Below are 13,331 nucleotides of genomic sequence, written 5' to 3'. Positions count from 1 at the left end.
GAGGATAGTCTAAACAGATCTCTATTAGTAGGCAGCTGGACAGATACGCCGATTATTACATTCCATGACAGATACACATCGATCAAGATACAGTAATCAGGTAAATAGCAGGTTCGAAACATACCCACGTTATTATACTATGCTATTCAAAGATACCAATCGGTATGAAAAGATCCCAGGGGTCTGGAACAGAGAATTAGAGCCTGTAGGAGGGGTTCCATGAAAATCCAGCAAATAAAGGCTGTGCCTGAACCGGGCAAAATGTCAACAATCCTTCCATTCCGCAGTTGCTTCACTGCAGAGCGCCTTGTGCTTCCGCTGGGGGTTCCATCAGGAATGAGGTTGATATCTTCTAGATCTTACTTCTCTTGATAAGAGAAGAATTGCAACCAACTTGAACCCCCGCCCTTAACAACTTATCCTTCAATACCGAGTACGGTTCTACCCCCCCTTTCAATATGGACCCTGCAGCCCAACGCCTCCTCGATTCCGTCAACTGGACCTCCCTCCACCACGCCTATGGCGTAGCAACCGACGTGCCCGACAACCTGCGCTCCTTGCTATCGCCAAACAAATCAGACCACTCAGATGCATATAAGGCCCTCTACTCCAACATATTCCATCAAACAACCCGCTACGAAGCAACTGTATATGCTGTTCCATATCTCCTCAAGATTTTAGAGAGCCCGACGACGCCGGCCCGGACCTCCCTGATTAGTTACCTGGTTGATCTAGCGCTGGGTCTTCCGTCAACATTCCTACCTCAGGGTGTGGATATTGTCGCATGGCGTCAGCGGGTAGTAGGGAAGATATATACTCCCGAATCTGAAACAGAATACTACTACTACGCTGAACAGGCGAGGGACGAAAACCAGCGGAAAGTGCGTGAGTATGTCCGTCATGTTGGGCTGAAACAACAGTGCACAAACGCCGAATATGAATTGGCGACGTATGATGCTGTTTGTATGGGTGTGCCACTTTTTCAGAAGCTTTTGGAGGATGAGGATGTGGAGGTTAGGGCTTTTGCAGCTTATGCATTGGCTTGGTTTCCGGGGGAGACAGCAGGTGCCGGTACAGGAAGAAATAGGAGTAGCGCTGTTGCTCTGCAGCGGGCGCTCAACCGGGAGGGCGAAGATGTAATGGTTCTTGCGAGTGCCATTGTTGCGTTAGGCCTGCTGAATGGATGTTGAATAGATAGTGGTGTTGTTCCTAATCAGGAAATAGACGACTTTATCTGCCGTCTTTGTGAGTATAGGTCTCCCAAGCGTCATCATTCACTACTTCGGTTCGCTGCTGCGGTATCTTTCGTTCGACTACTACATCATTGCTTAAAGGATGTCTCCGTCCTAGCCTACGTTTTAGCCGATCGCTCGTTCATCCCCAAAAGTGATGCGCAGAAGTCCAATGCGCTTGGGTTTCCCTTCCATGAGGGAGACTTATCCCAGTACAGCGGCAAGGTGTTGAAAACATTGAACCTGGAGGAATATCCCAAAGCCATGTACACTTTGTTAGACGCATCCCCGCGTTTGGGAAGAGTGGAGGCTTCTGAACTTGCGGAAGTTGTGTTAGAGCTGGCCTTTGGCCCCAGACCTGAGGATGAGGATAGGCGGCCAGCTGAGTCTCTGACTGAAACCCAGCGGCAAACAGTCATCACTTTGGCAGAGCTGTAAAAGACGTACTGGCGGGGGGCTGTTTTAGGAGACCTGCTTGAAATTGAAACTGGAATATTCCGGGTGGGAGAGGCGATGAGTGTAGGAAATATATTGGACTATCTACCAGTTGACGGTAGGGAGCGAAGGGGGACTGATGGACATCCGGAGTGTGACAGATAATGCAGATAAGAATCCGGCATATCAGTACTATTATGCTTTCAGCACGATGCTTGAGTAAGTCTGACCCGATTGGAAGTTGGGGTGTTGATATTTGAGTTATAAGGGCACATGAATTAGGATGCTTAAGTCACCGGAAAGCGTGCTGTATGCTTGGGGCTGTATGTGGCAAGCGATAACCACACGAACATACAGCAGAATTAGCCATTACGGGTCTAGTATAAAATGCAAATCTAACTGTTGGTTGAGCAAAGACATATAATGAACTGTCTAGAACTCTCACTATTCCTCGACATGGAAGGCAATAGCGGTCACAACTGTAAATTCATGAGGTGCATGTAAGTCGAAACGTGGATAAGCAATTGTCTGAGCAGGGAGGCAGAACGTCTCGACACCTCAAAACAATCGAAAGGGTGTTGACTACCTGTCCGTCATGTGTCTCCAGAGGAATATAGTAACTATGAGTTTACATTGTTGTTCAGCTAGTCTCTTCTCCATACCCCCGCTCAAGGCGAAGAAATGATGAAAAGAAATGATTCCACAAAGTGGAGGAGTGCCAAAGAATACGCCTGTCAATGACCCGAAGGCCGTTGAACGGATTGTTCCGCCGCGCTGTGCAATGCAGGGACCAATCCGTGGTGGACCGCCTTCTTGATCGCAGCCACCCAAACAAGGTAAGTATGAAGAAAAGAAAGAAGAAAAAAATTCTAAAAGATGGGCGGGCGAGCGAAGATTATATACCCGCTGGTAGAGGCGGTGAGGAACGCTAATCGTAAGCGAGGCTGGTTCCGCCAATCAGAGACAGATGTTATTCAAGGCTCTTGGTGCCTGAGAAAGACGGCATACCGTCTTGATCTCGCACGTGATTTACATCACGTGCCTTTGCGAAGTTTTGGGCGGCCGGGAATGCATGGGAAAAGAGGCCGACGGGCAGCGAGACAGACAAGAAGACATCTGCTAGCAGGCCATTTCCTGCCCATCTCGCCATCATGAGGAACAGGGCGACCCAGCATCTGAGCAAGCCGGTAAGGACATCTCTGTCTTTTTTCTTGCTCTGTCTCCGTGCTCATCTCGCCGCAATTGCTAACTCTTATGCTTTGCTTAGAAAGTCCGGCAATCATGGAGCAAATGGAACCTATATAACCTGAAGCGGTTTTCCGTCAAGAACCCCATGTTCCGCACCCATTTCCAGCAAAAATGGGATGCCAAGTCGATAGCCCGTGGATATCATGGCGAACAAGTCTCCGAGAAGCAGTGGGCGCGCATGTTTTCTCCCCGCATTCGCAGTGTGATGCCCATGGATCCCGCCAAACTGGCCAAAGATGATGGTTCTGCCTTGTCCGCCGGTCGTGGTCAGGGTGTCGAGCCGAAACCGGACCCAGGGAAGCAGGCTCGAAGCTCAGCACTCGAGAAACTCGAGCTTGAACAACTGAACCGGCCTTTTCCCTATACACAGGCGACTTTTGCTCCCCTGGAGCGCCGGCTGGACGTGGCCGTCTTCCGGGCTATGTTCGCCAGCAGTACGAGGCAGGCGCGGCAATTCGTCATTCACGGAGCGGTCACGGTCAATGGAAAGAAGGTGAGTGTGTCCAGGACGTTCTATGGTCCTTGCCATTTGGGCAATGCCAGTCAAAGCTGACCCATTACTTTTGGTAGATGAGATACCCCGGTTATTTGCTCAACCCCGGTGATCTCTTCCAGGTCGAACCCGATCGTGTCATGTTTGCCACCGGTGCTCCGAAGGACAAGTACGACCGGCGCGCGGGCCGTGTTGCTGAGAAGGAGGCTCAGAAGGAGGCTGAGAAGGAGGCCGAGAAGCAGGCCCAGGAAGCGGAGGAAGCCAAGGAGGAGGGCGAGGCCAAGGAGGAGGATAAGCAAAAGGTCCAGTCCCCACGCCAGACCTTGCAGGCTATGCTGTCTCAGGCCAAGAACATCATGGCCGACAGCAAGTCGGTGCTTCCCGCCAAGCGGAAGCAGGAACTTCGTGGGTTCCAGAAGGCCGTTCGTCGCGTGCTGTCTCGCTCCGATTCGAGCGTCCTCACCGACAACCTGGAGGCTCAGTTTTCCGAGCTGACTCTGCTGCTCAAGGCCAAGAAGGCAGAGAAATCGAAGAAGAGGAACCACAGGGAAAGACAGGATACCACGCCTGCCAATTCCGACACGGCCACCGACACCAAGGCCGCTTCTGAGGCAGACAGCGAAACCCAGCCTGGCGATAAGCTGTCCGAGGCGTTCCGCCAGGCTGCTGAGAACCCCGAACAGGAGGTGGATACATCCGAGTTGACGGATGAGGAGTTCCAGATTCTTCGTCGTGCCCTTATCCAGATGCGTGATAACCCGATTGACCATTCGAAGCCGTACGCTACGCCCTGGCGGCCGCGGGACTTCATGGGCGCCTTTGCCACGATCCCTCGCTACCTGGAGGTGCACCCTAAGGCTTGTGCGGCCGTGTACCTGCGTCACCCAGTGGTTCGTCCGGGCTTGTCGGAGGTGCCTTCGCCCTTCTCCCTTTCCACCGGAGCGCTAGCATTCCACTGGTACCTGAGACGGCGGTAGACGCATGAGAAATGCTTGTACTAATTAGTTGCCCCTCATCTGTTTTTGTTTCTTTGGGTTTATCTTCGCTGTTCTGCGGGCATGTTCCACAGTCTTATTGTATTACTGGGTCGCTGGTTTGGCTGTTTCTCTTAGATCTTTCTCTGCATTTGTCGGTGTGCTCACCGTGTATCTCTATATCTATCTGTCTGGTCCTCTGTTGATAGGAGAGGGTCAATATCATGTTGCAGCGGTGTTGGAGCTGGATGAGCACAATTGTAAATCACCAATGAAATATATCCTCACTTCATACGATGATCTTCACACTGTACAGTCCGATACTTGGGATAGTTTGCGTATGATCTTTTGGTCCAGCATCTTGACTGGATATTGTATGATGGATGTATTTGTGTATATATACATTCCAAAAAGGGAAGTACCCGTGCTGGTCGGCTTACCGTCAGCTGAAAATTACACGCCGGGCCCCGATCGGCGGGGGCTTTTCGCCTGTCAGCCCTCGAAATTGCAAATCCGACCGAGCAATTTTCATTTCGATTTCGACTTCGACCTCGACTTTCCTACTCCTCGTTCTTACTCTTCAATCTCCAGCACGCCGGCAGTGCGTCCACTGCTGCTGCTTCATTCCCATCATTCTGCTCCGATCAATTTTCTGTCCTCTTACCCCGTCAGTCGCACAGACAGACCCGTATCACAGACCATGCCAATGTATCCCTGGCATGGCTCCACGACCAACGCCGACGCCTCTTCTGGACCTCGCATCGACTCCCCCTCCTCCACCACTCAATCCTCTCTACAAGTGCCTGGGTTACGATGGCTCCCCTCCATGATTTCGCGCGCAACACCTCTTCCCACCTTATCGTCTTCAAATCTGCGCATCGCCCAGCAACAGCAACACCAGCAACATCAGCAACAACACCCGTCGCCGCAGTCATCCCAAACACCACCGCAGCCGCAGCCGCAGCCGCAAACTCCTCTCTCCCATCCTCATCCCCATTCCCATCAACACAACCACCAACCAGCACGTCCGCAAACGCGCCAACGTGGACCAGCCGTCATCGATTCGCGATCCCAACAACCGCTGGCTGAGGCGCTCGAAAGCGAAGCAAGTGACCATACGGATCCCAGTGCGCGCGACCCCACCCACGCCGACGCTCTCGCAGATCCCGATTACAGCACATCGCCTGACAATATACCCCAGGGAGCGAATCTTTCCCGACAGTCCGGACATAGACCTACGACTACCGCCGGGATAATGCCCAACGGCACGGCGGCTAATCGAGCCGCACTCCATGCTGCAGCGGCCAGCGTTGTTAGACCCTATCCAACGGAAGACCACGACGAAGATCCCGATGGCGCACCAAACAGCGATAGGTCGCGCAAGCATGGGAAACGGTTAACGACCCTGGAAGAGGTCTCGCTATTCAATATCTGCAACCGGCATGCAAGTGAATTCGGACAGCGCAGTAATCTCTGTAAATGGTGGATGACTGTGACAGAAGAGTTCACCCAGGACCAGGGTCACCCATACTCGTGGCATTCGGTGCGTCGTAAAGTGGAGTTGGTCACGAAACAGCGGATGAAGTTCCTCGATGAGCAGCGCGACAAAGGGGCGGACGCGAGCGAAGACCTGTCGAACCCCCGGTGGCGGGCAGCAGTGGACGCATGGATTCCTACATGGCGGAGGTGGGAGGATGCAGAGGCACGGCGGATCGAGAAGCGCGATTCGCGAAAGCCGAGGAAGAGAAAAGACCGGCCATGGGACACGTGGACCATGAGTCCTAGTGATGAATGGAAGGGCACAACAAGCCCGCTTCCTACTGTCAACCAGCACCATCCTGGACCTGTGACTCCTGTTTCGCAGAGTACGGTGCGACTACCCCCAGGGTTCGACAATATGTTTTCGAATCAGGGACTGCAGACCCCGTCACCGGCGATTAGTGTCCCGCCATCCACAACTGCTGCTGCTGCAAGTAACCCGCCTCCAGGGACGGATAATTCCATGATGAGCGCTATGCTGGAGACACTGGGAAAACTGAACCGTCACCTCGACTCGGTTCATACCAAACCTACCTCATCTGCGCCCGAGAAACCGACGTCGCCCTCCAGATCCCGTGCTCGCAAACAGAGCCGGGACGCTCAGCCAGTGGAACTCGATACAACAAGCAATAGCCCCCCTCCTCCTGCCTCCGTCGCACAAACCGGACTCACGAACCTATCATCCGACTTCATCAACAAACTCAAAGATGAACTTCGGCAGGAAATGCGCGCCGAAGTGCGAGCCGAGTTGGAGAAAGATCGCGCCACGCTTGAAGAGAAATTGGACTCGGTGCAGCGGACGCAGGAAATGATTCTCGAGATGTTGAGACAAGAGCCTGCTTGAGGACCCTTTCTACATCTCTCATCCATCTTTTCGCTCTCGTCTTTCTTATCTTCTTCTTCCCTCTCATATTCCACTTATATCCTCTAGCTTTCTGTTCAAATATTTGTGCGTCCTTTTTTGTACCAGATGATACCCATGGACGAGTATGTCGACTATCTTATATTCTATCTCTTTTATTTACCTCTCTTCTTTTCTTATACTTTATACTTTATTCATTGCTTCAGTGCGAGTCTATGACGTGACTGGTTGACTGTTAGCGACATCCTTTCCCTTCTCATTTCATATTTTCTTTCTGTTCATTTTCATATATTCACTATGACCTTCCGGGGAATCAATATATACACCTTCCTATACTTCCACTCCTTCTGAATTCCATACTACTAGTAGAAAACATCTACTCAACACTATCGATAGACATGTAAACTATCTCCGAGTATAAAATATTCCCCAACTTAACGCTTTACAGGATTAGTACGATAGAGGATGGTAACAAGATAAAGTTTGGGGGTAATGCAAAAAATATAAATACTAAAAAACAGACAAATTTCCCGGGCTAAATTACATAGTAAACATATCCATGGTATGGATGCCTTTGCGTAGTAGTAAGTAGTAGGTAGGAGCCTGCCAATCCCAAATGGTCTGGTGTGTGATGTGTGTGCGCGGTCTAAACTTTTTTCTTTCAACAAGGAAACAAAAAAGGTTGACCTTCCCTCACTCGCTCCTCCTTTCTCCTTCTCTTTCTTTTTTTCTTTTCTCTCCTTGCCTTGTCATCATCATCCAGAGTTGTTCTTCCAACTGAGCTTCGTTTCTTCACACTGGAAAATAGGGAGCCTTTGTTTTATGAAAACATATCTAGATTCGGATTTGAATGGTTATGGGTATATCTAGTAGTAGAAGGTCTCGTCGACAGTGCGACCACGCATCCACTTGGGCTCGGAGCCACGGACGTAGATGTCCTCGAAGAGAATACGGGAGGTGTTCTCGGGGACGGGCATCTTCTCAGCGATGGCGACCTCCTCGTCGACGTGGGCACGAGCGGCCTTGTCGAGGGACTTGAGCTCGTCCTCGGAGCAGACGTTCCAGTCGAGGATCTTCTGCTTGAGACCCGCAATGGGGTCGTTGGTGCTGCGCATGCGCTGGATCTCCTCACGGCTACGGTAGGTGGTACCGGGGTCGGACATGGAGTGACCACCGTAACGGTAGGTGACGTACTCGTAGACCAGGGGTCCGTTGCCGGCGACGGCCCAGTCCTTGCCGTACTTGACGGCGGCCTTGGTGGCCAGGACGTCCATGCCGTTGACCTTGATACCAGGGATGTACTGACCACGCTTGTAGTACTCGGTCAAGGCGGAGGAACGAGCGGCGGAGGTACCCATACCGTACTTGTTGTCTAGCGGAGAAGAATTAGCACGCCTGTGTTGGGAGAGAGTGGCGGAGGAGTGAAGATGACTTACTCTCACAACCGAACAGAACGGGGAGGCTCCACAGCTTGGCCATGTTGAAGGCCTCGAAGACCTGACCCTGGTTGGAGGCACCGTCACCGTAGAGGACGATACTGGTGGTGGGCTCCTCGTTGTACTGCTGGGCGAAAGCGAGACCAGCACCGACGGGGACCTGAGCACCGACGATACCGTTACCACCGTAGAAGTTGGGGGCGAACATGTGCATGGAACCACCCTTTCCGTAGGCGATACCCTCACGGCGACCGAGCAGCTCACCGATGATGGAGCGGACGGTACCACCGCGCATCATGGCGAAACCGTGGCAACGGTAAGCAGTGATGACCTTGTCGTCGCGGGTGATAGCGTGCTCGATACCGGTGGCGACGGCTTCCTGACCGGTAGACAAGTGGCAGAAACCTCTGATCTTCTTCTCCTTGTAAAGACGGTCGGCGGCCATCTCCATACGTCTGATCGATGAATTAGAATCTGCGTAGCGGTTGTGAGGGTAAAAAAGCAAAGGGCCAAACGGTGGCCATACCTCATCGAAACCATGTCGTAGTACATCTGCTTGAGCTCCTTCTTGGTGATCTCCAGTGTGTACGGGGGAGGGTCGATCTCGTAGGTCTCGAAACTCTCGTCGGAGAGGCGGACGGTGAAGGGCTTGTCATCCTCCTATAGATGAATGGGAATCGCATTAGCAAGGGTCATTGCGGAGGTCAATCCGGGATATCCAGGGAGCTCTCAACGAACCTGGGGGACATTTTCAGCATGCGACGAGGCGGCGTCGGTGGTGACGGAGCGACGGGCAAGAGGAGTGAGAGCCTGACGCCTCAAGGGCGCGGACTGACGGACCGCAGCGCGGAACAACATGATGGACGAGAGGGAGGGTCCAACCGGGGAGGGTATAGAGGAGCTGGAGGAGAGGAAGGGAGATTCTGTTATCTTCAACTTCCTCAACGGAGATGTTGGGAACAAACTTTCCCCTGCGGCTAGTCGGAATTCGGCAGGCGGCTTATCTAAGCCCGCTTCCCTTCCCTTCGGGGCCGTCCGGTGTAGACCCCCGTGCAAACCACACAAACACCCTTCTTTTCACCACTGCTGCTTCTTTTATTCTTCTCCTGGCCTCAATTCACTTATTCTCTCGATTGTCTCTCTCTTCTACAGCTATCAATACACAGGCTCATCTTTCTTCCATCAATTGAGCTTGTCAATTGCGCCATTGAGCTCGTAACGGTGAACGGGCCCTCTGATCGCCCACGACCAACCAACCACATCACTCCCTCGCTGTTTATCGGGCCTTTGTTCACCCGATCACTGGCCAGACCGACTCTTAGCCTTAGGCAGAACTGGTTCCGTGTCTTTCCGAGCTTGTGTCAGCGTTGGGTGAGCAAAGGCGGTCACGTCCTCAAGATGGAATAGCAACATGCGAGATAACATGTTAATGTGTGCACCAACTCTACTGTCTCAACATGAAGCAGCTTTCAAAAAATTGCTACTGCATCAGCACTTGACCACCGCACTTTAAGCTGCTATTAAGCTCATGCCGCCAAAAGTCCGAGCATATGGTTTCAAGGCTAGGATTTATATCCGATAAGCACAGTGGCTCACCGCGTCTATCTTTGGACTCTGCCCTCCAAATGCAAAAGTGGGTGAGACGAAGCCTTTAACTGGCTCAGGCTCTCCAGACAGCTTCGCCTGTCCTACACCACCTGGAACAGACACTGCATCGCCATGGATACAATTCTGGCCCCATGTACGCGGGTTTGCCAAAGCCACGCTCACTACGACTACACCATGGCGGTGTTAGCTGGGGCCAGATATACCTAGAAGCCATCTCCATGTTGGTATACTTACAATACGATTCCTGTAAAACCCAGGTTGGGGCCAGTCCTTCGCGCCACGTGCTGCTCAGCCATATGCAACGGCCCAGGAAGCTGCACAACAGGCTGACATCGTGATTGACAGCAGCCAACAAGAATGGCCTGATAACCCAACAGATATACGCGCAAGGATTCGGATACCCTAGAATACCTATCTGCATGAACGCTTGTAAGATCCGGCCCACGATAGGAATCCTGCGGGAGCTTAGCAAGGTCTTGGGACTCCCGCGGTAGCCGACGCCCCAACATATACGCGGTCGGTGAGAATTTAGAATACGGAGGGAGCTGGTCAGGCTTGGGACTGATGTCATACTACCTGTAGTCAAGTCCAGAAGAGATATATGATCTCAACTGCTCCGTGCGCGGAACGAGGCGATCATGATAGAGCCCACTGTAGCGAAGCATCAACGGCCCGAGATCTCCGATCATTGTGGGCTCGATTGCGGCGTCGAGAAGGCATATGCGACTGGTAGCTTTCACGTAATAAAGCAGATATTGATGAATGCGCCCCCCAAAACAGAGTATGTACATGGAAAATGTTCTGGCTGCATACCGTCAGCATCAGTATCTCGACATGGGGCGAAAACGCCGTCTAAGTAGGTAGAGAATTGAAAGACTACTACTAGCACAGCGCAGAAGGGCGTCTGACGGACACAAATCTGTATCCTATGTGGCAGTGCTAATATATAATTAGTTCACATAAGTATACATCTAGAAGATAGACACAAAATCAGCCCAGGATGCAATCCGTACAGTAGATCAAACCTCAGATCCGAGACACCAAAAGGAATAGACGGACTAGTTTCTACCTAGCGAAAGACGGCAGCAACCTACTGCGTAACTCAGCCCAAGACGGGACCGACTTCCTTGCGAAACGTGGCGAGAGAAAGTGGATAGTAACTAAGCTGAAGTTGACGCAAATTAGTAAATATATTACTTGACGCACGGAGATGGTTCGTTACCGGCCTAGGAAAATGGATGGGTTTCCCAGAGTTCCGTGGACACTGGAGACCTTCCCATCGGCGCTAGTTGCTTTCCTGTGTAACCAGTAACAATACTAAGCCATTCTCAGAATCAGGGAGAGAGAGGGAGGGAGCAAGGCGTACCTAGCAGGGCTGAGTGCATACACGGGGAAATTGCGTAAGTATATCTTTTGGGGGCCATCCCGTCCAGTGTTAGTTGTTTGACCCGGAATTCCAGATTTTGGGTCAGCGGGTGAGATGGATGCAGATGTGTAGATCATGGTCTGTGGTCTTGACCCCAACTGGAGCGGCGTTGGGAGAGGAAGTCACGAAGTAGCAATGTATCATGCTTACATTACCAGGATTATATTACTGTGATTTGTAATTTTAAAACTTGTTTCTTTATCATTTCCATACTCCGAAGGGGGAAAAGACCCCATAGTAGCATTGAGGGAATTGAGTTGAGCGGAAGGGAGGAAAAAAAAGGACATACTGCCTTTTCTGGATCCGTGTCCGACGATAGTTTCTCTCCCTCTGACTCGGATACCAACCCTAAATGGTTTTTTAAACTTCTAAAGTGTTCTAGAAAGCCAGAGGCTATTTTCCCATTTGTCGTGTTCTGGGAGCTGTGAACTCTGTTCGATGTAGTGGGGTGTTTCTCTTGCTGATAAAGTTTGTTTAGCGGGTGAAATTGCGCTTGGTATGTTACAATGGCTTTGTTAGGGGTTTTGTATCGGTGAAATACCACACAGCGAAAAAGAAAAGTTGGGATGTTTTCAATGTTTCTTTGTATGATGGGTAAAGGTGACACAAGTTCACCGAAGCCTTGGAGGATTTGTAATTCGCCTTGCACAACATCATCGATATTTATTGCAGGTATTATGCATGGATGGTGGTGTTGGCGTCACATTGACTATGTCCTGCATGTCTGGGCTTTTGTGTACCAGGCGGGGGGTGCCATAGTCGGTTACTATTGCCCTGGAAAACCGATGGAATGGGTGAACGGTGACTGCACTGGGCTAAGGAGATCATGATTTCCATTATGTGGTTTCAATAGTGGTAAAAAAAAACAATTTGCATATGGGATAGCCCAGGTTAATTGTCGGAGACTGCGGGGTCAGTTTCTCATTCTCATTGTGGCCTGGATCTGGAGACGACTAACATTGTTACCCCCAACCCTAGGCAGCCCATGGGGCAAAATGTCTCTTAAGAGAGTTTTGTTAGGCTAAGATAAAACTTACTTAGTCTTGTCATCAGTCAATGTTACATTGTCACAAGTCAAATTCTGCTTATTACCTAAGACATAGACTTAGCGCCATAGACATGACCAGGCTTCATAGAAGCCAATAGTGCGAACAAAAGTGGTCTACAATGCGCAATTAAGCAGGCATCAATCACTGGGCTGCACCAAAAAACTGCTCGAAGATTGATATACTTTGACTTCTAACATGTCAGAGGAATCCCTTCATATATCATCAATTCTGCGAACCTTGACGGTCCTAGTTTGTACCACAGCACTATTACCTTTTACAATCTCATCTGGAGATTGGAAACGTACATTGGGTCGCTCAAATACCCCTTATTTCCTACATAAATCACATACATAGGTGCACAACATATTGTGGGTCGTACTGGCACATTCATCTATCCCTTACTACCCGGAGCAAAATTACGGACATTATCTCGCACAAGCGGACCTTTATGCGAGAAAGCAGTGCAGCATCCTGAATTCAAGCGGGACAAGTCGGGCTATTTAGTCTGAGATGTAGAAATGCAATCAAATATGCGAAACATCTGTGTTATGGGGTCCAGGCGCAGAAAGGTTGCGCGGTCTAATTGAAAGAGGCCTCTGAATTGGACCAGCAATGTACACAGCTTAAAGGGTATTAATGCACTGGAGAGTTCAAGTTGATTGATGGAAGAATGGATGAGAAGCCTGCTAAGCGAATATGATATCAAAAACATTGAGGGGTTAAGCTTGGCACATTAAGGATGATGGCTCTGCTGAGGATGAAGCTGTGTTATTGAGTAGGCGCATGTCTTTATTATTACGTTATGGCATGAAATTGCGAAATTGAAATATAGATACATTATTATATCCGAAGTCTTCTATTATGGTTGTCTGTGTAGTAAGAGGTGTAATTAGAGGCAAATTGGAGAAAGTGAGCAGGTATGAAGGCCATTAGAATGTAGACGTTCATACAGTCCATGCTCATGACTGGACTATTTGCGGCGGAATGTTGATCCCTTGAGTTACTTATGCTCTGTTATAATTTCAAAGT

At 50.5% G+C, this 13,331-nt stretch overlaps 7 protein-coding genes across 7 annotated transcripts; 5 read left to right on the top strand and 2 right to left on the bottom strand.

The window, feature by feature from the left end:
* Positions 1 to 301: 301 nt before the first annotated feature.
* On the top strand, positions 302 to 1,286 carry ASPBRDRAFT_42754 (HEAT repeat domain-containing protein). The gene has a single exon (XM_067624863.1). It carries the CDS (start codon positions 459 to 461, stop codon positions 1,188 to 1,190), a length of 732 nt encoding a protein of 243 aa, XP_067480222.1. The 5' UTR covers positions 302 to 458; the 3' UTR covers positions 1,191 to 1,286.
* A 1,471-nt stretch (positions 1,287 to 2,757) lies between these two features.
* On the top strand, positions 2,758 to 4,644 carry ASPBRDRAFT_151634 (mitochondrial 37S ribosomal protein uS4m). The gene is made up of 3 exons (XM_067619329.1): positions 2,758 to 2,854; positions 2,935 to 3,408; positions 3,486 to 4,644. The coding sequence occupies exons 1-3, from the start codon at positions 2,819 to 2,821 to the stop codon at positions 4,383 to 4,385; spliced, it is 1,410 nt and encodes a 469-aa protein (XP_067480221.1). The 5' UTR covers positions 2,758 to 2,818; the 3' UTR covers positions 4,386 to 4,644.
* Positions 4,645 to 4,932: 288 nt separating this feature from the next.
* Positions 4,933 to 6,920, top strand: ASPBRDRAFT_42752 (uncharacterized protein). The gene has a single exon (XM_067624862.1). It carries the CDS (start codon positions 5,083 to 5,085, stop codon positions 6,763 to 6,765), a length of 1,683 nt encoding a protein of 560 aa, XP_067480220.1. The 5' UTR covers positions 4,933 to 5,082; the 3' UTR covers positions 6,766 to 6,920.
* A 729-nt stretch (positions 6,921 to 7,649) lies between these two features.
* Positions 7,650 to 9,077, bottom strand: ASPBRDRAFT_54744 (pyruvate dehydrogenase (acetyl-transferring) subunit E1 alpha; the record flags this gene model as incomplete). Its single annotated transcript, XM_067627286.1, has 4 exons — positions 7,650 to 8,155; positions 8,220 to 8,674; positions 8,746 to 8,879; positions 8,958 to 9,077. 4 exons carry the CDS (start codon positions 9,075 to 9,077, stop codon positions 7,650 to 7,652), a joined length of 1,215 nt encoding a protein of 404 aa, XP_067480219.1.
* A 692-nt stretch (positions 9,078 to 9,769) lies between these two features.
* ASPBRDRAFT_123312 (uncharacterized protein) lies at positions 9,770 to 10,409 on the top strand (the record flags this gene model as incomplete). The annotated part of the gene is made up of 3 exons (XM_067617587.1): positions 9,770 to 9,818; positions 9,893 to 10,007; positions 10,301 to 10,409. 3 exons carry the CDS (start codon positions 9,770 to 9,772, stop codon positions 10,407 to 10,409), a joined length of 273 nt encoding a protein of 90 aa, XP_067480218.1.
* Positions 10,410 to 10,582: 173 nt separating this feature from the next.
* On the bottom strand, positions 10,583 to 11,415 carry ASPBRDRAFT_561346 (uncharacterized protein). The gene is made up of 4 exons (XM_067627499.1): positions 11,194 to 11,415; positions 11,050 to 11,124; positions 10,922 to 10,992; positions 10,583 to 10,798 (listed from the first exon to the last, which is right to left on the bottom strand). The coding sequence occupies exons 1-4, from the start codon at positions 11,328 to 11,330 to the stop codon at positions 10,767 to 10,769; spliced, it is 315 nt and encodes a 104-aa protein (XP_067480217.1). The 5' UTR covers positions 11,331 to 11,415; the 3' UTR covers positions 10,583 to 10,766.
* A 1,044-nt stretch (positions 11,416 to 12,459) lies between these two features.
* ASPBRDRAFT_42747 (uncharacterized protein) lies at positions 12,460 to 13,090 on the top strand. The gene has a single exon (XM_067624861.1). The coding sequence runs from the start codon at positions 12,498 to 12,500 to the stop codon at positions 12,654 to 12,656; it is 159 nt and encodes a 52-aa protein (XP_067480216.1). The 5' UTR covers positions 12,460 to 12,497; the 3' UTR covers positions 12,657 to 13,090.
* Positions 13,091 to 13,331: the final 241 nt, after the last annotated feature.

Source organism: Aspergillus brasiliensis (genome assembly GCF_001889945.1).
Source record: "Aspergillus brasiliensis CBS 101740 unplaced genomic scaffold ASPBRscaffold_5, whole genome shotgun sequence".
Lineage (NCBI taxonomy): Eukaryota > Fungi > Ascomycota > Eurotiomycetes > Eurotiales > Aspergillaceae > Aspergillus > Aspergillus brasiliensis.
This window is presented reverse-complemented; position numbering and strand designations above follow the sequence as displayed.